We start from the raw sequence: 25,067 nt of genomic DNA, 5'->3' as shown, positions 1-25,067 counted from the left end.
TGCACAACTCCAAAAACAAACCTTATGACGATGTGAAAAATGTGCAAAAGTTTCCAGATAGACAAACCAATCAGTGGTAGTACTAAAACTTCTTTAAAGGTAAATGATGCTCTTGCTGAGCTAGCATGACTAGCCTAGAAACAGATGACTTCCAGCCAATCACTTTGTATTATAAAAACTCTATCCCACTTTTTAACAGTGGGGATTTCTAGCACTCCTCAGTCCATGTATGTGTAGATTCTTCACTCTAATGAGAATAATCCCCAGTGTCACTCCTTGAGGCTGAATGAAAGGGATTTGCCCACCATCACTGGTATGCATAAGTAACATGAATCTCTATTTTAATAATTATTTAGCTACCTTTGAAACCATTAGTTTAATAAATAATGTACTATACTACCCAGAAGACCTAAGGCACATAACACAGCTTATTCTTTTAACAAGCAGCGAACCTGAAGGCACTTTGACATCAAAACTCACACTGAAGAACAGTGACTCAGTGTACGTTTAGTGCACAAGGAATTAATACATCTTCACTTGATTCACCTTGGCCTTCTTGTTTGTTCGGGAATGCTCAAGAAGAGTCACATACACACACACAAAAAAAAAAAATTATAAACATGGTCCTTTCAAAGGAGAAGTCTTGAAAGAAAGGAATTAGCCATGTCAGTCAGATGATTCAAGAATAAAAAAGGATAACTTTTTGTGGACTGTTGTTGATTTTAGAAAAGATACTTCGGGTTGCTAGGCTGATTTCTACTAAATAAAATGAATGCACCATTAACTTCCGAAATGCTGGCATTGTGTCAGTGGTGAGGAGGTGCATATTGCCCTGTAGAATCAAAGAAGAAAATACTGACATGACAGAAAAAAAAACTATTTCAAAATGCCTCTGTAATGCAATATTATGGTGTGTATGTTTGTTTAAGATAAAAGCAGATGGTGGAAGACACACAACCATGTTTAGAGTAAATCAAAGCATATTATTCTAGGCTAACATACTCACATTATCAGTGAAAACAACTCCAAGCTTCCAAATGTGGTACTTTGTGTCAATAGAACTTAACCTAGGAAATAGAAAATTTTTGAAATGCATAGTCAAAATTAAGTATTGAATTCTGTATTTATAAGCAGCAAATTAAGTTTGGCACTTCACAATTATTTGCTAAAGGTGGTGATATACATTAACTGTTCATTTTTTTTAGTAATGCAGGTGGCTTCATTTTTCAGAAAGTATTCATTAACTCTGAGCACCCATAGTTTCGAGACCACCAAAACTGATCAAACAACTTCAGTAGGAGTGACGCTGCCAAATTCCAGACTTAATAAATTAAAATGTGTGTCAAAAATAGTGACATGTGGAACCCAAATTGCTTGATTTGAGAGATAAATGTTCTGTCTAGTATAAAATGTTGCCAAAATAACCAAGAGAAAATGTAATGCCTTCTGCAAGATTCTCAATATTTTCTTAGCCATTAGATGGCATGCAAAGGGAAATCTTTCTTTTGTGTCTTAAATAACAAGGAAAGCCAACTCTTATAGGAACCTAAATCACTTGGGACCGGCACAATTTCAAACGCTTGTCTTCACTGATGGATTAGGTCAGGAAAACTTCGAATTTTTTCTAGACACCTGGACTCTAGGTAGTTGTCATTTTTCTGTCCTTTGGTTTATAAACTCTGTTGTAAGAACTTTTAAATACTGCATTCACTATTGTTTAAAATAAAAGGATGCCCAACTGTATAAGTCAGCATAAACTCTGATTTTTTTTCTTACTTTTATAACAAGTATGTTTTAGAAAAAAAAAAGCTTTTTAATTTTACTTCCATGCTACGAAGACTTCTCCATTTGAATTTTCTGTGCTGGGGAAAACTTCACTTCAGTTTCAATATAAAATCCATTTTTATATTTGACAGTGGAGTTATACCAACATATAATTTGTCTGTGAAGTTCAGAAGTCATACCATGATACAAGAGATGCCTCTTCTGGTTCAATCTCTTCCACTGGACTAAAATCAAGGGCACTTTTGTCCAAACCCAGAAGTTCTGCTATGCGCTCTGCTCCGTATAAGTCTCCGTACTTGTTAATAACCTAAAAGTGGAAAAAGAGAACCTTGTGCTCAGAAAAAGTCCTTTGTGACATTCTACTAGAACAGTCAGAACTCACAGGCAGCCAGGTGGCAGGGAGCATAAAAAGAAAAATAGAAGCATTAAAGGCTATTATCTGAAAGCTTATGTATAATTTGCTGTCATTTAGGCTGGCATGTTTTTCTTTTTTTAGGGGGATGAGGGGGCTTTGTATTCTAAAGATGACAATGACTGTAAATTAGACCTGCTGGCTGATTGACAGTACAAAGTTCTTTCAAATATCGGAGTCTAGGAAGGAAACTACAGCCTTCTGTCTTCCTCCCTCCTCCCACCTACGCTGCAGCTGCCTGTTCACCAAGACATTTAACACAACAATGACTTTCATAAAACAAGTTTCAGTTCTCAGTTATTTGTATGTTTATGTGTACAACAGCATATTACACAGATATCCAAATTAACTGAATAGTAGATTATTGCTATGACTTAACATAATAGAAATATAAGAAGCCTACCTTCCGTTTTATAAATTTGTCCCAGTAATTGTTAGGGAAGGACCTACATAGGTAAGGCAAAGATATTTCAAGTTATTTAAGTTATTAGGGGATAATTAAAAACAATGAATAAAAATAGAAAATACCATATTCCTGATCACTGCAGATTTTGCTATAATTTCATTCACTCACTGCACTTCAAATTATAAGAAGAATTTTTTTCATGTGGACAACAGCTTATATTAATTATAATTTGCTGCAATATCATCTTTCCTCCCACTCCCCGTGCATCTCCTTCTTTTTCCCAACCACAAATATGACTGGCTACAAAAGGACAGCAGGCTAAATACTATCACCTAATGAGCCTAACAATTCTATAATAGCAGGTTAGTCACTAGTGTAATATCATTCTTCTCCAAAATAAATATTTTATTGCTCCTAGCCCTAAAAATCAAACCAGGTGATAATTTCCAGAGTAAAATAATAGAGTCTTGAAGTATAAATAATTTTCAAATTCATTGGATTACATTTCAAATAGACACTCAACACTTGTGCACGAGTGGACAGCTTGCCAACACAAAATTAAAAAAAAATCAAAAGCCCCAAGAAAATTGAAAAAGATCATTTGTCATAACCAGGGGTTAGTGATAATCTTGTTCTCACATGCATCATAGTGCTGTCATTGGATCTGACATCGCAGAACAAGACACAGTTAAAACTATTTATAATTCTAAAGCCACAAGACTGTTCCCCTAAAGATCATTTTGCATCATCTGCCTCTGAGCAACGATGCCCACACTAGTAATTAAAAGAAAAGTTGTTGTGTGTACACAGGAGAAAGAAATGAAGCAGTAAATCTTAAAGAGGTTTCAGGGTATCTGTGTTGAAAATGCTGTGCTTTTTGGAGAGTAGTAAGGAATCGTGATGCTTCAATAAGCAATTGGTTTTATGCCAGAGAGATCTTACAACAGACACTAGGAAATACATCAGCTTTGATGTGCAAAAAAAGTGTTCTTTCTTATCAGTGATGTTTCTTTGATCTTCAGCTACTGTTCTTGAACTGTCTTATGAATAGCAGTGCCCAGGAATTCCTCATTGTAATGGTCCCACTGTATATTATGTCTGCTTTGAAGACTTCCAGTTAGCAGGAAACACTACATAATGTGAAGATTTTTCTCTCCCCATTTCTTGGAAATAACACTAAGTTGAGAAAATATGTAGGAACATAAAAGAGAACAATAAATCAAAGGATGGTATTTGTAAAAATAAAGTAAGTGTTAGCACCAGAAAAATGAGATTCCAAAACACTGCGCTGTGCTGGGAGGTGAGGCAAGCTTCCCAACTACTATGATTGATTTTTCACTTTTCTGAATTGGAGTTACGAATGAAATTACTCCAGGTAAAGGCAAATGGTTCTAGTGACTCAGATGGTATACTCTAGTCCAATGCTCTGTATGATTTCTTTTCCTGATTTCTCAGGTTTTTAAGTGAAGTATGTCTTAGTGTAGCCAGCTTATGAAAAGTCCCTCTCCAACTCTCTTGTATGCCTGCTTAAGGTACTGGAAGGCTGCTACAAGCTCTCCCTGGAACTGTCTCTTCTCCAGGCTAAACAGTGCCATCTCTCTCAGCCTGTCTTCACAGGAGGAGGGCTCCAGCCCTCTGGTCATCTTCATGTTCCTCCTCTGGACTCAGTCCAGCAGCTCCAGTGTTGGGGGCCCCAGGGCTGGATGCTGTACTTCAGGTGTGGTCACTTGTCACTGCTTTACACTGCTCTAGTTTTAATTAAGATTCTAAGTCACTATTTATAATGTACAAAAATAGACTATGACTGATGATAGTATAGCTATTTGGGATGTTTGGCAGCATATTGTCACTGATGCATTGATTATTTTTGCTGCCGTGTTTGCATTGTTGCACACACACTAGCCACAGCCACTCTGTGACTTGGAATTAACTTCATTCTTTTCCTTCTTTCTTTTGCTGTTCTTAAATTATGATACTATGAGAATAAAGACAGGAATCTAAGTCTAGGTACACTAGTACCAAAACATGATTCTAGTTGTTCTGGAAAAGCAAATTCTGAAAAATAACCTGTAGACAAAGCATTCTGTCAAGGGAAGAGAGTCTACTAGCTGTATTTGTGCCACTCCTACAAACCTCTGCATCTTACTGATGTTTTTCTCAGTTTTTGGCCTACATTTGTATCAGTCTTGGAACAGCAGATGATTTTTTGTGTATGACTACTACAGTATTTGCTAATGCCTATAATCTGACAGCAATTCCTGTCAGGCCTACTCAAATTCTGGAACTGATATTTTTCACTAGATTTGCTTCTCTTGTCATATACAGATTTTTTTAGCAAAGACTGGGAAAGAAAGGCAGGAGAGTATTGCTATATAAGTGAAACTGAGTAACTGGAAAGGATGGAAGTTATCCTTTTAAAACTTGTCTTGGAGAGACATTGTGAGGTAAGTTGCATAATCCTTGCAAATCCTAGAAAATGAAAAGGAGGTGGAATATATGTGTTATGATAGTATTTAATAATAAATAGTATGGGACTTCATGTTAGAATCTACTACTGTAGCATCAAATATAACTTGCTAAATACCTTTCTTTTAGATGAACTAAGCGGCAAGTAAACAGGAAAGGTTCTAGATCAGTGGCTTAATGACCTATCATATTTATAAACAGTTCACATGTAATCATTTAATTTCACATACGGAGTATTTATAACGAGGCGATCCCATTGTCCTTTAATATCATCTTCCGTTGGCTGTTCTGTTATGTACAATCCATCAAATTCCAGCTTTCTAGCTACCTCCTTTTCCCTCTTGAATACAACCAAAGGGACCTGTGAAAATGACAGTGGATATCTCTGTCATCGTTTCCGTATTTTTGGTACCTATAGTGCTCCTTATAATACTGTGTAAGACCAAACGTCACACTAGAACCTCCCACCAGCAGATCAATACCTAGCCAGGCTCTGAGTAATGGCCAAGCCCCAACCCTCCTGAACCCCAACTTATTATTGCTGGGCATGACCTTTCATGGCATGGAATATCCCTCTAGTTCCTTCAGGTCAACTGTCCTGGCTGGGACCCCTCCCAGTGTGCTTGCTGGGGGATGCGCAGTGTGTAAAGCAAAGAGAGCCTTCACATTATGCAAAACTGTTCAGCAATAGCTAAAAGGTGGCTGGCTGTGTTACCAGCACTGTTTCAACCACAAATTGAAAACATACACACTGCTATGAAGAAAGTTAACTCCATTTCTGCTGGACAGAGTACACAAATAAAACATCTGCATATTGAACAGTTAGAATTTGTAAACAACTAGGTACAAATAGGTATTCCAGTATTAGCACCAACAAACCCTTTGGAATATAGCCAATGTTGTTTAACAAATAATAGATTAATAGTAAGATTAAGAACTTGCCTTTAAGCAATAGTATCCAATCACACAGACAAAAGAAATGATAGTATGAATAACTGCCAATGCTCTGAGAGCAGGTGCCATGTAGCCTGTACTTTCTTCTAAAACAAAAAACACCATGCCCTCCTCCTCTTCCTCATCAGCAAAAGAGTTCCAGAGATTAGAGTCTTCCTCTACTTCATCAAGTGGCTCTTCTGTCACCTGAGAAAAATTCAAGCACATTGAAAAGACACAATAAACTTAGAAGCTTTTCCCTTACTCTAGTGACAAGTGATGTTTGCAAAGCCTGCTCAGAGGAAGGTGATAGAGCATTAGCTTTAAATGTCCTTCATTTTCACAGTGTCCACATCATGTCATGTCACTGGAAAGAAAATCTAGAAAAAGCAAAACCAGGCAGTTTAAAAGTGTCTAACAAGGCCATAGCAAACTAACACAAGCAATGAAAAAGTTATGCAAAAACATTTTCTTGGAAGAAGGAAGGAATGACAAGGTTATCTAGTATGTCTGAATTTAGGGTTTGTTTTGTAATCTACATTTTTCCTGATTACTAGAGTTTAGAAAGAAACAAAGTTTTCATGTTATCAACTTGTACATTGTCCATAAATATTTATTTCGTCACTAGTTTAGAGCTTGCAAATTATATACATTATTTAATCAGCCATAAAAGCAGACATAACTGCCCTAAATTCTCCCAAGGACTTTAAAAATTTTACCTTTAAAATAAAAACCCTAAGGGCCCTTTTTTGACAGCTTTATCTGAAAGCCAAAGTTCTGTTCAATCCTGTTTGGCTCCCACCGACCCTTTCCTATTTATGACAGATGTACTTGTAATATTAGACACAAAATTTTGTCCTTGCTCTGCACCAGGATGGGTTATCACTCACAAGATTCAGTGAAAAGCCAAAGAGAATGGGGACAAAAGAACTGGCATAGACAAAAGCAGACTTCTGAATAGATATTTGAGGTCCATCTTCTATAACCCTATGGGAAGGCAAGAAAGAGATAGAAAGGAAGCCCTAAATAGCCCTGACAGTCTTTTTTCCTGAAATGGTGCACATACATTCTGCGTGGGGAACAAACTGGACTATGAAATATGGAAAGAGCAAGTTCTGATGCAGACCCACACACAGAATGGAGCTGGGAAGCAGCCTGGACCATACTAGCTACAAACATGAAAGACTTTGGGTTTGGAAGTTTAAAAGTTATGCATTTTACTTGTATGGACTTTAGTTAAAAAGATTTTATTGTCACCCACTTGCATGGTTGCCACCTGTCACATGTGTTCCCCCTGAGGCTTTGTTCCTGATGAGTCATGATGCCAGTTGGGCACAGGGATTGTCTCCTGAGCCGGGACTGCCCTGCCGACACAGCTGCCGCCGCGGCTGGCCCTGCTGCCAAGAGGCAGCAGCTGGGACCAACCAGGGCTATCCCTGCCTGTCCGGTCTGGGATCGCTCTGCCTTGAGATGCCAATGTAGCCGCAGGCAGCACGCCCTCCCCTCCTGTCGGTTTCTGCCTCTCTCCTAACCCCATTGCTTATCTCAGCCATCTATCCCCAATCCCTTTGTTCCTGTTGGGTTTGATCCTTCCGTTTCCCCTATTGGCTAGCTGAGTACCCAAGTTATCCCCTTCTTCTGGAGCCCTTACCCAATCCTGTCCAAGTTCCAGCACCTTCCCTTCAGAAGCCCATAAAAGCCATGTGATGGAGCAGTAATCGGGTTTTCTCCTCCAGTCTCTCTGAGTGAACACATCTCTCTCTCTCGTGCTCCCCGGCTCAGAGGGACCTGTGGAAACCATCTCTCCTACCCACCAAAGTCACAGAATTCTGCCTAGTTTTCAACAGCTTTTCACGCCTTTCCTTCCCCCTTCCTCTGAGACTGTAATTGTGTTAATAGGAGTTGCATTTCAAAATATTTGAGATCAGGACTTTGAGATCACAACTTAGTAACTTAGTTAAGATTCATTAGCTCATTGCAACTTTAAGTCTATATCTAGGAAGGGAAAATAAAAGGGCCAGATTTCAGGCTATAGGTAAATCAGGACTTTTCTATCAGACTTCAAACCTACAGAAAGGAAAATTGTTTTCATGGATGGGAGTTCTTTTCATGGAATTCTAATCTTTTTCATGGTTGTGACGATTACTGAATAAAATGGAGGCTGCTGAAGATGTTCTACTTTGTATCATTCTATTATACACCAGAACATGAAACACCACCAAAATCAGGTGAACCTCTAAGATTAAGTTTAAAGTATGAATGTATAACCTTCTTCTCATCAGTGATATATAAAAAAAAATCACTAAGAATAATCAGATGAACTGAAGTCTCTCAATGTCTTTAGAACAAATGAAAGAAACATTCAACAGTTTTTATCTTTGCATTATTTTCATCAAATTCAAATTTCCCATGACCAAGATTAATAATTCAAACAATAACAGACTTGTGTTTCTAGGCAATTTTTCATTTGGTCACCTATGTTCGACTATAAAGGAGGAATTAAATAAATCTGTTTTCATTTGGCCTGTATAAAATAAAAACAGAATAGCTACAAACTTAAAAATATCATTTTAACTACTCCATATCTAAATGCTTTGAAGTTCATCTTTGAAGGACTTAGAATAATGGTTTTATTAAACAAGCCTTGAAACCATCATCAAATATTCCTTTTGGAACTAATAAAAAATATTTAAAGAACAGTGTATAAACTTACCTTATAAAATAGAAGAATAAAATTGATGGCAAACGCAACAAATAGAGCAAGAAATCTTAAGTTATAAAAATTTCTTGCCAAGTAATGCTGAAAGGGAAAAAAAATTAATTAATGGTGGCTTGTAGTTAATATCAAAGTAAGAAAAGTAGGTAGCAAGATTTCTAAGAAAGTAACTAATAATTTTGTTGCTTTCATAGACCAGTTACAATGAGCAAGGGCATTACTTGGCAGCCTATTCTCCCATCTCATAGTAAACAGAGTTAAAAATAATGGCCGTAAAATTGTAAGTCAGGGAAGACTGAAACAGAATATTAACAAAAACTTTCTAGAAAAAAGTCTGAAAAGAAATGCTAGAATACTGGAATAAACTACTTGAGAAGATTTCAGAGAATTCAACATTTGATGGTTTTAAGAACAAAGAAGAATCTTACAGAAAATAGAATTACAGATTCTAGAGGTTTGAAAAAATAGAGAGCTCCTACCAAGGAGCTTAAGAATCTCTCCTGTTAGACTAAGGTAGGGGAAATTACACACAAACAATTTATATAACTCTATGAAGTATTATAAAAATCACAAGAGATTGAATACAGCCAATCATCAGAAAACTCATGTCAATGTTCCTTTTACAATGACATTTCTCTGTTCACTGTCAAACAAGCATTCTATATTGCATAAATAAAAATTCATTACTAAAGAATATAAGAGAAACTTACAAGCATTTTTGTTTGATAAATTTCCAAAGCTTTGAAGAAGTTAGCCATAACAGCCTCTGGTTTCTCAATTTTTTGTCCATGCCTTCGCTTCTTTTTCTTCATTTTCCCCTCTTCTAGCTGCTCAGATTGTACTTCCTTTGCTTTGTCTTGTTTCTCACCATCTTCCACACTAGAAGAAAGGTTATCTAAACAAAAATACCTAGCCAAACTCCTATATTGTAAATACATTCATTTAGAAGGAATTTGAATTCAGAAAATTTGCCTTTGAAAGTAAGTTTTGATATTGGGAGAAAAATCATAGAATCAATTAGGTTGGAAAAGACTTCTGAGATCCTCAAGTTCACCCCATGACCCAATACTATCATGTCAACTAGCCCATGGCACTGAGTGCCACATCCAGTCTTATCTTAAACACCTCCAGGGACAGTGACTCCACCACCTCCCTGGGCAGCCCATTCTGATGTTTAACTACTCTTTCTGTGAAGTCCTGATGTTCAACCTTAACCTCCCCTGACACAGCTTGAGGCTGTTTGTTCTTGCCCCATCTTGCCTGGGAGAAGAGACTGACACCTACCTGGCTACAACCTCCTTTCAGGTCTACACAGAGAGTGATAAGGTCTCCCCTGATCTTCCTCTTCTCCTGGCTAAACAACCACAGCTCCCTCAGCCCCTACTCACAGGACTTACCCTCCAGACCTTTCACCAGCTTCATTGCCCTTCTCTGGACAATTATTGTAGGTAAAAGACTTGAGGTAGGGTGGTAAAAAAGTATAAAAAGTAACCTTAGTTTCAAATTATATGCAAGAGTAGAGTTGATGAGGGGATGTCAAAAAGGTTAAAATGCCAAAAAACAGGCAGAAGTAACTGTGCCAAATGTGAAGTGCCAAACCCAATGACGTACATGTATACAACCAGCATAAAAGATTTAACAGTTCAGGTATTCTTTCTTGAACCTGGAGCTGAAGAGGAGAAATACAGCTTTGGGGATTTCGTGCACAGTAGTATCATAATTGAATCCCAGTGTCATAAAATGAATTCATTTCATTCAAGGCAATTACTATTGATAGAGATGAATGAGCAATAGCAAGGAAGTTTGCTTCAGAGGGCCATACCTTACAAAGTACACAGAGGAAGACATTCCTTCCTGCTGCCCCACTGAACTGCTTTTATGAAAATTAAGCATCAAGACTGTATGTAGTAATAGAAGAATTCAGTTACTAACCCAAAACAAACCTGAATTTGCATATGTGTAAAATAGCATTAAGGCATCAATGTGATTGAAAGTTGTAGGAATGAAGATAAAGAAATACAGTTTGTGGTTCACTTTACCCCACTACCATTGCAGTAGGAATCAGACAATGGGTGTCTATGAGTGTATTTATCTTCTACCAAATAAAGTCTGTTTTGCTGTCTCAGAAATGTAAGCCATTTAATCTCAAATTTTTAAGCTGAAGACAATTTCAATATGCTGTGAAAGTGCTTGAGAGCAGAATTAAGCACAGCAGACAAGAAAAGACAACAGAAAATAGGGAAAAAACTCCAATAAAATAATAGAGGTAGAAAGAGATCATGCTTATAGAAAATGAGTGGTGTAAAAGCCTAAAATAAGAAAATGAGAAACAAATCATATCAGAAATATTCTGTGATAATTAAATGCAAGGGGACTTTTTAGTTGAAGAAGTATGTTAGAAACAGCCTGAAAGGTAACAAATAGTAAATGAAAATACACTGAATAGATAGCATTGATCTCACACACACTAATGAGGTAACAAAAACTAGAAACCCCAGAATCAATCTAACTGCGTATATGTGAGCACACATATAAATGTACACATTCTTGCCCATGTAAGGCATCTATGTATATATATATATGTGTATGTATACACATACATCTGTGTATATGCATACAGACACATACATATAAACATACATATACAGAAAGGAAAAAAGGATAGTTTTCAGACAAAATATACAAAGTGTATGTAGTCCTAAAATATTGACCCCAACAGCACACTTTAAAAAATTCACTTTGGCAGATGAGAGAGAGAAATGACTCTGATCTAAATATTTTAAACATGAAGCAAATTAGAAGAGAAATAAAATTAACAGAATTATGTAGAGTTTTTCAATCTGTGAGAGTCTCTAGCAGATGTTTTGTGTGTGTCTACAAATATTTTAAGGGCATTCATCAGACTGCAAGCCTACAATGTGGCTGCAGGGGCAGGCAGACAGCATGCCCCTTAAAAGTAGGATGCTGCTAAAGCAAGGCACGCATTTTGAAAATTGTTCATAAAGCTGTCATGTATAGAATGACTGGACAAAGGAATGTACTTGCTGTCCAATTCACAAGCTGAGAACAGATAAAACAGTGATAAATAAAAATTGTTGGATTAGTTAAATCTTAGTTTTAATGAATCAGTATTTTTGCATGAAAATTATAGCGGGTGGTAAACTGTAAATAGCAGTAATTAAAAGTTGCACAGTTCTTTTCAAGACTGATACTTGTTTTTAAAGGTAGTTATGGGGACTTTTAAAAAGGCAATACCTACAGATTTATATAGGTAGAATCGTCAAGGGCCACAAAAATCATCAACAAAAATTACCATTTTGTTGCCCACTGAGATGGTCTGCCGCCATTTAGTATACTTTCAAAAATACTTAGGGTATACCTCTTGGTGTATTTTCAAAATATTGACAAGACAAAGTGTACATAAAATGCTTTGAATACTGAGCATTGCTTGCATTCTTTCTGGCCAAATTATCTAGCATTAGGAAGTACCATGGAATTAAGCAGGAATTTTGTAAAACTTACTCGGCTTTCTCAGTTTCTGCTTTTCTTTGTGTTCCAGCTTCTTTTGCAATTTCAGATATCTGCAAAAAGCATTTTAACTGTCAAAATGGATCCATTCAAATAAAATTCTGGTAACTTTAGTTATTGCCTTCTAAGAAACAAATAAAATAGCTAATAATATGTTTTATACCACTTTGCACTTTCAAAGTGTTAGATTTTTAAGAAGTAGACAGCTCAGGCTGTTTATCTTAGCTGAGCTGATCGTTCATTAAACTTTCACTAGCACAACCTCACAACCCCCTTAAGTATGTGTTTACAACATTCCCCTGAGATAAGGAAAAACCAATACACAATTTTACAGATGGCTAAGTGCAGCAAAGAACCTGGGCATGGATGTCAGACGCCTTCAGGCTTTGTGTTACAAGATCAAAGTAACTCATTTCAAATGCAGTTTGAAAGTGAAAGCTTCAGTGGAAATCCAGGAGATGCAGGCCCTGAAGTCCTAGATTCACAAAGGAATCTCAAGTGCCTAAATTTGTTTCCATTTCCCTTTTGCAAACACCTATCTGAACTCTCAATCCTCTTCTGTATTCTCTTGAAGTGCTTAGGCAGCAATTGTCCATTGGTCCTACCTTTCTTGTTAATACATAAATAGAGCTATCTAAACGTTCCCCCACTACTCATCTGGATGCCTATCTCTTGCAAATACATAGAAAAAGGATTTATGAAAGAATTTACTAAATTGATCTTGCCTTGGGTATCTCACCTATTACCTATGGAACCTCATCTGGTAAACAATGTACCTCTAACTCTTTCACAAAGCGTCTCCTCTGAGATCTCAAGCTGGTGGAGGGTAATTCAGAAATCATTTGATGATGGCTCATTCTTCTGAGGGGTAGGGTGGTAGAAGAATGAATAAATCCCTATCCATCCTTTCCATCCCTCTGTTTTATGCACTCTCAATTTTCTCTTTTCCAGACTGAATTAGCCTACTTAATTTCACACATGAGATTTGTTCCATGTCGACTTTTGGTGTTACTGACCTTCATTGAATCTTACTCAATTCTACCACATTCTTTTCAAAATTAGAGAATCTGGTCTTCAACAGATATATACTTTAGGTTCATGGAGCATGGTAGTATTCTGGAGTTTTCCTCTTTATATTCCTTTTTCAACAATTCAAAATTTCAGTTTGCTTGACTGACAGTTTCATTGAACTGATTCTGTTGTACAACTCTATTATATTCCCAAGATTTCATACCCAAACAGCAGCAAGGAGCTCAAAATGCAACATTTTGCACATAAAATTATAACTTTTCCTCCCACATACGTCACTTCACTGATTTTTATCTGCTATTTTTAGGGCAACTTTGCAGTTAGCTCTTGATTTTACTGCTACCAATAACTTAGATTTATCAGCAAACTCTGAGCTCACAACTATTTTTCTTATTTCTGAACCCACACGGATTTCAGCACAGATTCCTATGTAACTTCACAGTAAAAACTAAGTACTAATGGTCTTCATCATATACCATTCCATCGGTTATTTTGTGGTTTTTCTGTCTATGGTAATGTCATTGACCTTATCATTACACAGTTGCTTTTCCAGTATATAGAGGTGGATTTCTATTTCTATCCATTTGTGTGAATTTTATCATTACAGATGCCTAAGAAAGACGTAATGACTTCCTGAAGGCAATTTTTGATTCTTACATTGCTGTTTCTATTTTGAGCTCCACTTAATAGTTGTATCTAGTGCTCTTACTGCATTACTTGAGCCATTTATATACACAATGTGAAGTCAATAGCAATTTCTGCAATATAGAATTAGTTTACATAATTACTAACATTATCTTGGTGAGTTTCACTAGATAACATATTAAAGATAAAAGCTGGATAAATTACACAACTGACTTCACATTAACAACTCAGAGTATCCGTGAAATCTACTGAGCATTTTTATCAATAGTTGCAAACACATCCAAGAAATGTATAAATGAAAGTAAAGAAAGAAAATTCTAAAATGTTTATTGAAATCTGAATTAAAATATTTACTTCCACTATTGTTGAAGAAAAGATTAATACTACTCATACCTGCTAAGTTTATTAAGTTAAAATGGTATTTTTAAATACTAATTATGTTACATTTATGCTGAGACAGGGTTATAAAATACTGTAATTTTTAAGTACATCCATAAAAATGAATTAAAAAACAAATGGAAAAATAGAGTTTGAGCTAGGCAAGAACCAAAACTTGGAGAAAAATATATGAAATAAGAGAAAATAAGGAACTAAGAACTGGTACAGTCCAGATTTATCTTGAAAATACCTAGGGAGTACACAAAAAGAGATGGATTAATGATGAGACAAAAGATATGTCTGACTAACAAGTAGAAATAGATCTTAAGTGCAAAGTGAAACATAATGCCTTCCAAATATGAAACATGAATTTTGGTTTCAACATTTAGTTCAATCCATTTTTAAACAGAAAAATATTCTATTTAGCGCAACTGAGTGGAACCAAATATGTTATTCATAAAACAGAATAAAAGTTAAGAATAATTATATGATAAACATTAAACTAACAATAAATTTGGGAAATTTATTTAAAATAACAGGAAAAAAGGATACTGTATTGCATGTGATCAGTAAAGTATGTAGAAGAAAGGTAATAATGATAAGGCATATTATGGAGAAAAAAATTTGTAAAACGAATTTAAATATATTGTGAAAAAGTAGGGCATGCAGAATAAACAAGGCCATAAACTAATTAAATTAAAAACTGTGCCTAGAAATTTTCCAGCAGTTTTGATCTTCAATTAAGCCCAAATGAGCAGTAACAATTTACTGCAGTGAAATCTAGACACTGGTCAGAATTTTTCTGCAACATAAACTTTCCTGTTGATTTTTAAATGAGTACAGGTTTTAAAGTATGTTCTCACTGATAACATTTATTGATCAGTTAAATGGGAAGTAATTATCTTATTAAAATATTATATCACGATGACAAGTATGATTATAATAATAACAACAACAACAATAATAATACAAAATCTCTTTAATTTACCTGTAATCCCTTTTTCTTATGAACTGTGTTTTCCAAAGATGACTGGATCTCACTGCCAAGGATTTCTGCAATGTCTCCAAGTCCAGCATCATGACCATGTTTTGATGCACCTTCTTTCTTTGTAGGAATGCCAAAAATGTCTGCGATGATGTCAGCTTCTCCCTTTTCACCCTTCACAAACTGCACGAGTTCAGCTCTGATGGCATGCTCAGCACCTTCAGCTTTTTCTGCTTCCATTACATCATCATGGATTCCAAACTGTGTTGGATCAGGCATATCCCCTAATATTTTAGTAACTTTTATGTTTTTGGCTCCTTCAACCAGGCCACCCCCAAAAACAGTGCTCCAAAGAATCTGGAATATTCCCCATACTATGGAAAAGAACAGTTGAAATGTCCCTACAAATAGGATCCAGAAAAAGGAGAAAAACACTTTCACCAGCTCTTTTATTGTCATCTTTTTAACTTTCCTATATTGTTTCCTGAGGTTCTTCACAGTGACCATTTTAAAAAAGTTGGCAACATTCTTCTTCACTGCAACACAGGCCACTGCAAAAGCTGAAGCAGGTTCCAGGGACTTTTCTTCTTCCTCATCATCTCCAATATCCACTGCGTAAGCAGGCTCTGCTTCTTCCTCTTCCTCAGGCCTCTCAGATGAATCTGTTTCAGAGATCTGGGATGCTAACTGCATTTCAAAGATTGTGTCTTCACAGAAATTCACAAAGAGTTCCATTTTTTCTTGCTCTCCACCTTCATTTACAACATCAAATATGAACTGTCTTTTGGATTCCTTCACCTGTGGCTTCTCCCACTGCATTCTACTGGATTCACTGATTTCAAAGTAAACTCTTTCTATTTTCTTGGCCCCACCCATTATTTCAATGCGGCCAAGGTATGGTTCAAAGTAATTCAGAACACTTTCTGCAGGTTCAAGTAAGCTCTGAAGGCGTGAATCATTAGGCATGTGCTCTGAAAGGTTTGTCAGCAATACTGCTACATTAAATCCAATGTCTTTGGCTGGTTCATGGAATCTTTCCACAAAGTCAACATAGTTAAACATATCGTTTTCATCAGCTTCTGTACAGGACAACAGAAATTCAATCTCTGACTGTATGTATTGTTTTTGAGCCTCCATTGATTTCTGAAATTCCTTCTTTGAAATGATTCCTTTACCATCGGGGTCGTACTCTTTGAAAGCATCTGAGTTAGTCAGATCTTTTAACTTCAGGAACATGTCAAAGAACTTCAGAATCATTTCTACATTGCTAGATGATTCTACAAGTGTGTCTACCATTTGTTTTCCAATAGTTCCGTTTACAACGTTACCTAAGTAGTGTGTTAAAACAGGAAGTTATTTGGCAGCTAAATTTTAAAAAAAGACATTTCATATTCCTGCTGGAAACAGAAAAAAAATTGTTCTTAAATCTTAGTATATTTTCTTTTAACATGCTTGTCTGTAGCATCCCTCTATTTTATGACAATGCATATTCCAGAATAATTCTTAAATAAATATGAAGTATGTTTCCCCCCCACCTCGACATTACATAAAGGCAATTAAAAAGCAGTTTAGAAAGATTAACATAAAAATTGTGCTTTACATTATGAAGATGAGATTATTATATTTGATGATAAAATAACAGGTCCAACCTTCAAGGAGTGACAAGAGCATCACTACCATATCCTTTAGCAAATCCAGCAGTTCCTTAAGTAATTCAATCTGAGCAGAGTCCTGTTAAAAAAAAAGGAGAATAAGTTTGGATTTTATTAGTATTTATCTGGAAAACTAAATAAATTTAAAGAAAAACAGTATTAAGAACAGTCAGCTATATGTAGTTCACACTATTCAGCAACATTTCATTGTCATTTTATTATGATTACTATCAGAAGGCAAATACAATATGTAATTTATTACAGCAGAGGTATTAATACCATAAAGATAAGCTTTGGTAAAGCATTAAGGAGTACCAAAGTGCAGATAATTGTCAGCAGAAACTATGAAAATTGGTTGCTACATGAATCTGGAAGCATCTTTCTCAGAAAGAGTCCATCCTTTTTCACTTCACTGGGAATATTTAATGATGTAATGCATTCCCACTCAAAGACAACTAGAACTGTTTAGTTTAAATACAGAACATGGTAAGTCTAACATGGATTTGTTATTGACATTAAGGACCTAAACGCTGTTAGGTATTCTCAAAATTCTGACCTGATTCTATAGGGTGGGAAGAAATCTTGTAAGTCAGAGGATAGCAGAGACAGTGGATAAGAGTGAGGAAGTTACTCTGCACTGCTGTAATTCAGAGCCTGGAGCTTGAGCTATGGATACATTAAGCAGAAGGCACAAAAGAACACAGAATCCTGACACTGTGAAGTGGGACTCCATAATGCTCTCTATAGTGAAATGAACACTGCCTGTGCCGTCCTGCTTAGTAGCTAATTAACTGGACAAGTTGATCAACATTCTTTCCCTCTGACTTTTTCTCAGCTTTTCTCTTGCCCTAAGCTTTAGCGTGGGAACTACACTTTCAGTGGTGCTTCTGCTCTGACGGGTTTTGGCAGCAGGGATGAAAGGACCAAACTACCACATTCATTATCAGAAAGACATAATTGAGCTGTAAGCATCAAGTCTGATATTACCAAAGGTGAGTGCCCAGTGACAATGCTAAAAGGAGTGATATGAAGCTGTTAGTCCGGAGTTTGTCTTGGATCTGTACATCCATAACCAGTGAGTATGAGCACATTAACTGCTTTGCAACTTCCAACATTCACTTGACTAAGCTACAAACATATGCAAAGAAGAATTACTTAACTACTGAAAATACCTGTGAAAGTTTCATTTGCATATTGGCAAAGACATGAAGAAAGCCGACAACTGCATCCCACAGCCTACTGTGAGCCAGACTCTGTTGGTTACCTATGCAAGGGCCCTAAAGAAATTAAGGAAAGTGTAATTTTATTTATGTAAATTAGAACAAATAAAACCATTTGCTTTCTAAGATGTCTCCTCCTCTCAACCTGGCCCCCTCCCCTCCCATTCCCCAAGACATTTCAGGTTTGTGTGGAGCTACACAAGAAAGTTTTCCACGATGTCTTTGGTATCTAGTGCTGAGATGCTAGAGTGTATCATGTAAAATATGTAGCCATTCATATGTTTTAGTTTTTACTTTACACCGGCCCAGTGATTCGTGTAACTTTATCAAAGTTTATAAAAACAAAACCAAAGGATTTACAAATTTAGGACAGAACATGATCATGCCATGTAATCACAGAACTGCTCTGTTTGTACCTTGAGAAAAACATTCTGTTTACCTGGATATATTCTGTAAGGGAATTGAATATTTGTTTGGTGACAGCCAAAGCTTTAGAAAAGTTACGTTGTCCTGATTCATCGATGACATCCTTTCCTGAATAGTACCAATAGAAGTCACTGATGGATTCCTAAGAAAAACAACATATTTTCTAGTTTTGAATTTAGTATACAGTATTTACTGTCTGCACTTGTATCGCCAAAAGTTGAATCAGAAATTCAGGTGAAATTTAGTGTATCTGGGGCAATCTGTTTCTCATTACAGTAATATTTTGCACTCTCTTTGGAAGTGAACAATGAAACCAATTAACAAGCATCTGGTTTCACACAGAATTCTGGAAGGTCTTCTGTTTTCAAAGAAAGAACATATGAAATAAATCAGAATTCTTTATTTTGGATATCTCTTTAGAAAGAATTTTCACATTCAAGTCCAGTAAAATGTAAATTCACAAAAGTGAATGAAAGGCAAATATTTAATATTCCATCGTTCTCTGGTTTTTTTCTCACCTGAAGACGCAAGAGGTAGTCAACTGTACTAATGATAATATTCACTGTTGTGGTGTTGCCCATCTGAGTACGTAAGTAATTTTGAAAATCTGAAATAAGAAGTGATTTCTTCTTGATTAATATAAAGGAAAAAAATACAAGGTTATTTTCATGCAGAATTCATGCTTTTTAAGTGCTTTGTTGGGTACAGATGCTCACGGGTGAAAATTGAACTACAGTAGAACACAATGTAAATATAATTGAAGAGTTGTTATCCACATGATTTAGAATAGGCTTTACTAGTAATATACCAAAAACTGAAATTAAATTAAGATTTAAAAAATCAAGTTGAACTCTGCAATTAAAATGGTGATCATGCCTCTTTCCCCTCAAAAAACTGAGAGGAAAAAATAACTCATTAGAATTGGTTCCATTTAACTCTGTTTAAGAACAGACTCCCCACACATTTTCCCCAAAATTCAGTTCACTTACCATTGTTATGCCCTTCACAGAGCAGTTGCAAAAATCTAAATAGATCTCGAGTAAATTCATCATGCTGCAAGACTTTTTCACCTTTAAAATATATAAATACAAGGATTATGTGACAATTGTTGTGATTAATTATGCAGAACACATAATCTTACAGTAACCTCTAAAACTGGAATTTTAATAAGAAACCAGTATTATAAAAGCGTTAAAGCAATTTAAAAGAAATAGACTGATAATAATAAAAAGAAAAACTGAGACAGAAAAAGCAGAGCCAAAGTATTTAGCACTTCAATGCATCCATGGTTAAAAAACCAACACTAATTGAAAAAAAAAAAGAAAGCAACAAGATATATATATCTAATAAGTTAATTGTTAGTCATAACTAAAATCATGCCTTAAATATGAGTGACACTTCTTTAATTAAAGCATCAAAATCTTTATCCAAGCTGAACACACAACCTGCTGCAGACCACAAAGCTAGACCTAAAGATATCTGAGAAGATGCAATGAGAGATTTCTCTCTGTATTTGCAACACATTTTTGCAACAAGAGTATCGAAAACTGTAAACCCAAACATACCACGCTCACGAACGATGACTGTGGATCAAAGAAAAATAACAAGAATACAAGATAAGAATATTGGCAATTACAATATTTTTCTTAAAATTATTGCTAAAGATATTGTAAAATAAAGCATATTCAGAAGTCAAAGCCTAGAGTTATTTATAGTAAGTTTAACAACAGAAACCTTGAGCTACAGTAAGCAACAGTTCGAGTTAAAGAAGGGAGCCAAAATAACGTTTGAAGCACTACTGGAATCAATTTCATTCTACTTACGAGTTCCTTCTTCAGTAACCATTCCCAGGCCTTCTGCTTTATTCTGTCTCTCAAATGCATTCAAGTCAAGAACACTTAAATTTGGGAAAAACAAAGAAACAAACAACAAAACAACAAACCAGCACAAAGAGGAAAAAGCACTTAGTACATGATGGAAAATTGTTTCCTTCTACAAAATCTCTGGAGGCTTTCAACAACTAATCTTGACCCACTGTGACATGCATTGCCTCATATTTTATTTAACACTCATTAAATAAAAGAGATTTGGGTGAAACTAAGCGTCCAGTGTCCATTCCTGACAAGTGAGTCTCAGGTCAGGTCTCACTACTGAGCCAGCTTTGCTCCCTGTAATGTCACGCATGGTTTCATGTATGAATAAGGATTGGAAAAGAAACCTGAAAATTACTCTTTATATTGACTTAAACCTGTATCCAAGGACATTACTGCAGTTATTTCTCACTCACACTGTTTTCCACTAAGTTGTCACTATTATTTCTATTATATTGTTATGCATTATCATGTTATTGAGAAGAAAGTGTGCAACTTCTGATTCCATAATAAGAAAACAGAAATGTAATGAGAGATTCTATATTTTCCATGGTCAAAAGACACTGATACCTGAATTTTGTTTTGCTAACTTAGCATAACTCACCATGTGGAATAGCAGAATACTTTCTACCCAGACAGAATACTTTCATTCAAACAGTCTGAATATAATTTTATGATTATCTAATTTTTAATTCAATTAAATAGCAATGCAGCCACATATTCTGTGTAGTCACATTATTAAAACCTTAACCATTTTTTAAAGCATCATTTTCATTTTCTTATCACTGTTCAAGTCATTTTATCAAAACCTCTTTTAATGAAGTCTTGAGTGATAGATATACACAATTGGTAGTAACCTGACAGCAGGGCCTCTTTTTGAGCAAGGCCCTACTAAAGTATTCTACATAAATGAAAAAATTACAAGACAGATGTTATTTAATTAGGCTGCAACTATTTAACAATAATTTCTGCACTGCAGATCACCATTTCTTCCACATTTTATCCTGTCTTCATACAGCTGATCCACTGCTAATTCCCAGTCTACTCCTGCAGAACCCTTCTGGTGTTTTAAAAGGCTGACAAAAGGAGGTTTTCTGCTGTGGAAGTAATCAGAAACACTAACAGTTTTTCTCCTTCTGCATGGGAGTCTTTACCTTAACCAATTAGAACTTCTGGTTTATCAAGGGAATGGACTACTGCAGTCTCACTGGCCACGTGCCATCTCTAACCAATCTGATGCGTATGCAGAGGATTCAGATGAAGAGACAGATTATGCAACTCACCAGAGATGTGCAGAAACAAAAAGCTTAGTAAAGCTCCACTGGCCTGTCTCTCCCTCATGGATGGCTTTTCTCCATCCTTATAACTAACTAGACAAAACACTTGAGGGATCTAGGATCAGTAAAGGAGCCACACATTCTACTTTTCTGCCTCTTCAAACCAAACCTTCAAAGGCAAGCACAGTCTTTTGCTTTATTTTCTCCTTTGGAAAAGTACACTAAAAGATTGAAAGACTCTTCCTGTGATTCACAAAACTTTCCTTCAAGAGTTCTGTGACCTGTGACTCCCATAATTCAAATCTAACACATCCACCTGCTCTGAGCAATAAGCCACCAGCATAAATAAAACTGAATCTGTAAAAACACAATTAATGCTTTTACCTGCAGGACTGCATCAAGCCAGAGAGACTTTGAAAAAATCCAGCATCCCTTTTCTCCTTCAGGTAGTCCAGCATTTTCTATATTTGGGGACAGTGGGATATATAATATTGACATTAAATGAAAAATAATAATTATCAGTTAATTATTAATCAACTAAATTAATAATAAATACCATTATAATTAGTAATATTAAAATTACATGACCGAACAACTTTCTGAATTAATTCCTTGAAATGCAAATCACTGGTGAGCAATAATATAATTGTTATGACACCAAAAATACACTGATATTTCTTCACTGTTTGACTTAAGGGCATTAAAATAAAAACCAGGACACTAAAATTCTCTAAATAACTTGCCTCTTTTATGCCAGCAAGACTCTCAGTAGTTAGAAAAGCATTACCTGTTGAACTATGGTGTTTCCACCATTTAGAATAGCAATACCAAGTTTTAGTGTTTCGACAACCATGGGCCCTGTGTGACCTGTCAAAACAAGGATACAGACAGTAAAGCTTGCAATTATGAACTATTCAACCAGAAAAAAAGTCTGGAAATTTACCTAGTACAGCTGTAACTGACATTTATTTTGCCTCATTATATATCATATAGAAGTTGTATATGATTTATTACAGGTATAATGACGTAACACACTATAAATATGTGCATAACATTATTAAAACCTATGACATGTACATCATGTATACTTGAAATACATCACAGAAAATTACCTTTGCTTGCACTGATCATCTGAAGGACCATCTCAGCAGCTCCACGATCATGTAAGCGAGCTTGCTGATATAGAGTCCTCTGCTTTTCCATTTCTTTCTCCTGTGTTTGGAAACAAAAATGAGAACAGAATACAGACTGGATCTGACCCAGGAAAAATAGGAAGATGAGAAATCTGAAGTTGTTGGACTCTTAGCCTTCATAATCCATGGGTTGTGTGACTCCAAAACTTCAGAACAAACCATCTCTCTTCTATAATGAATAACATAGTAAACCAGCTCAACACAGACTGCGTTATGTTATTCTTGCATATATTCTAGTGGATATATTTGAAATACTTGCACATTAGATGAGCAAGAAATGTTATTTAACCTCTCACCTCAAATGTCTTTTCTTTTTCTTCTTCTTCCTCTTCTTCTTCTTGACAGCTCTTTTTATGTTAAAAACAGAAATCACAAGATCTTGCTTATTATGAAACATAATGTCTATTTTTACTATAGTATTTCTACAAAAGTGGCCAAATAATTTTTTTCAAGCAATAATTGAAGGTATTAAGATTTAAAAATCTTGTAATTGTAAATCTTTGTGCTCATCCACACTAAGAAGCTGATATTCCCTAATGAATGAATACTTCAGGTATTCATCCAACTGCATACACACCCTGTAACTGCAGACTATGTCTGCCTGTGCCATATCTTTATAATATTTGCATTCACAGTCAAACTGTCATCATATGAGTCAGCTGTAATCTCCATGTTGCAAAAACTTCTTTTTGACAGACTTCAAATATTAACTCCAAAATAATTACCCAAAGAATAAAGATAACTAACATGTTGAGACTGGTCATGAGTTAATCATGTACAAAAAGTGCCAAGTGATATCAACAGGACTGCCTCTACTGGAATTTTATATCATTGTTTTAATGTAGGAAATTTCTCATTTTATATATATATATATATATATATATATATATATATATATATATATATAACTCTGAACAGCATTAGCTCCATTAAAAAAACAGAAATTACTAGTTTTACGCAGTCCATGTAAGAAACAGAAAGAAAATTTTTATGAATTATCTAAAATTAATGGGGAGTACCTGAGTGCAATGAGGGATGCAGTTTGAAATGGTATACTCACTTTTGCCATCATCGCAGAATAGGCAATATATAAAGGATCATCTTCTAGTTTACTATGAAGAATAAAAAATGTTTTAAATTATTTTATGATATAGGAACGTAAAGATGTCATATGCCTACTAATAGTTAAATTCCTTTTTCATTAAAGTAGATACACATCTACTTGAAAAGCTATTACACTTGAAAATTGTATTATAAATTTATTTTCTTACCTAAGTCCAGGCCCCTAAATTTTTAAATGAGCAATTTAGAGGAATATTTGAACATTCAACTTATTCATATTGGATAAGTAAGAATCATTGGCTATTTTAGGTGCAGAAAAATAATATGAAGATATAATTTAGAAGAATGTCAACTGTCAGATGGCAAGATTATGGCAGTCATACAGAAAAAAGTACGTGAAGCACTGGAGTATTCACACAAAATACATATTTTAATCAACAATCTAAAGTCAAAACAAACTTTCAATGAGATTGCCAGATTATCATCAACAAACCTTTTCTGCCATGCTGAGTAAAATATGATGAATGCCAGCAAAAGGAACACACATCTATTACCAGAAGAGATCAGGGGAGGGTATTCAGATTGAACCAGCAGTTCCCATAGACTTTATGTTTCTAGGAGAAGTCATGCTTGGTTATTTCTGTACTGGGTATTGACCAAGATTTTAAGACACCAAAATTAGTCCATACTTACCCGAGTGTAAAGGTTACACTGACTTTAAATGCATGAAAATGAATGAAACTGAAAGGGAAAAAAGTATTCACCATGCACAATAATGAGCTACAGTTGTTTTAAATCACTTCTGTAATGTAACTAGAAATTCAATTACTGTGTGCTTTTACTCAATGTGCTTTCCAGCACATCTCCTTTACCTTCTCTCTGTGAGAGCACTGCGACTGAAGTAGAGGATAATCTGATGAAGTGGATCGGGATGATTTTTCTCAGTCTCTTCTTCTTCCTCTTCATCTTTTTTTGGAGATGTCTGTCTCAAGATTTAGAATTTACAAGTTAAGCTCCATAAGTAAGAAAAAAATTGAGTAATTAAGCTTAGGAAAGGATAATTATACTGTCCAATATATATTG

General features: G+C 35.4%; 1 protein-coding gene across 1 annotated transcript in view; it reads right to left on the bottom strand.

Moving 5' to 3' along the window:
- Positions 1-25,067, bottom strand: part of RYR3 (ryanodine receptor 3) — a 199,670-nt gene that overhangs the window by 9,434 nt on the left and 165,169 nt on the right. The window contains exons 75-96 of the mRNA XM_071558067.1: positions 24,857-24,966; positions 23,983-24,034; positions 23,219-23,269; positions 22,842-22,941; positions 22,517-22,596; positions 22,114-22,190; positions 20,405-20,478; positions 20,147-20,164; positions 19,571-19,651; positions 19,100-19,188; positions 18,595-18,723; positions 18,108-18,212; positions 16,933-17,014; positions 15,287-16,611; positions 12,241-12,299; positions 9,429-9,597; positions 8,716-8,802; positions 6,012-6,209; positions 5,300-5,430; positions 2,601-2,643; positions 1,965-2,092; positions 1,007-1,067 (exon numbers count right to left, since the gene is read on the bottom strand). Of these exons, the coding sequence (XP_071414168.1) occupies positions 1,007-1,067; positions 1,965-2,092; positions 2,601-2,643; positions 5,300-5,430; positions 6,012-6,209; positions 8,716-8,802; positions 9,429-9,597; positions 12,241-12,299; positions 15,287-16,611; positions 16,933-17,014; positions 18,108-18,212; positions 18,595-18,723; positions 19,100-19,188; positions 19,571-19,651; positions 20,147-20,164; positions 20,405-20,478; positions 22,114-22,190; positions 22,517-22,596; positions 22,842-22,941; positions 23,219-23,269; positions 23,983-24,034; positions 24,857-24,966 (3,249 nt within the window). The remainder of the gene's footprint in view (positions 1-1,006; positions 1,068-1,964; positions 2,093-2,600; positions 2,644-5,299; positions 5,431-6,011; positions 6,210-8,715; positions 8,803-9,428; positions 9,598-12,240; positions 12,300-15,286; positions 16,612-16,932; positions 17,015-18,107; positions 18,213-18,594; positions 18,724-19,099; positions 19,189-19,570; positions 19,652-20,146; positions 20,165-20,404; positions 20,479-22,113; positions 22,191-22,516; positions 22,597-22,841; positions 22,942-23,218; positions 23,270-23,982; positions 24,035-24,856; positions 24,967-25,067) is intronic.

Source organism: Pithys albifrons, chromosome 6 (genome assembly GCF_047495875.1).
Source record: "Pithys albifrons albifrons isolate INPA30051 chromosome 6, PitAlb_v1, whole genome shotgun sequence".
Classification (NCBI taxonomy): domain Eukaryota; kingdom Metazoa; phylum Chordata; class Aves; order Passeriformes; family Thamnophilidae; genus Pithys; species Pithys albifrons.
The sequence above is the reverse complement of the archived record's forward strand: the minus strand, read 5'-3'. Positions and strand labels throughout refer to the sequence as shown.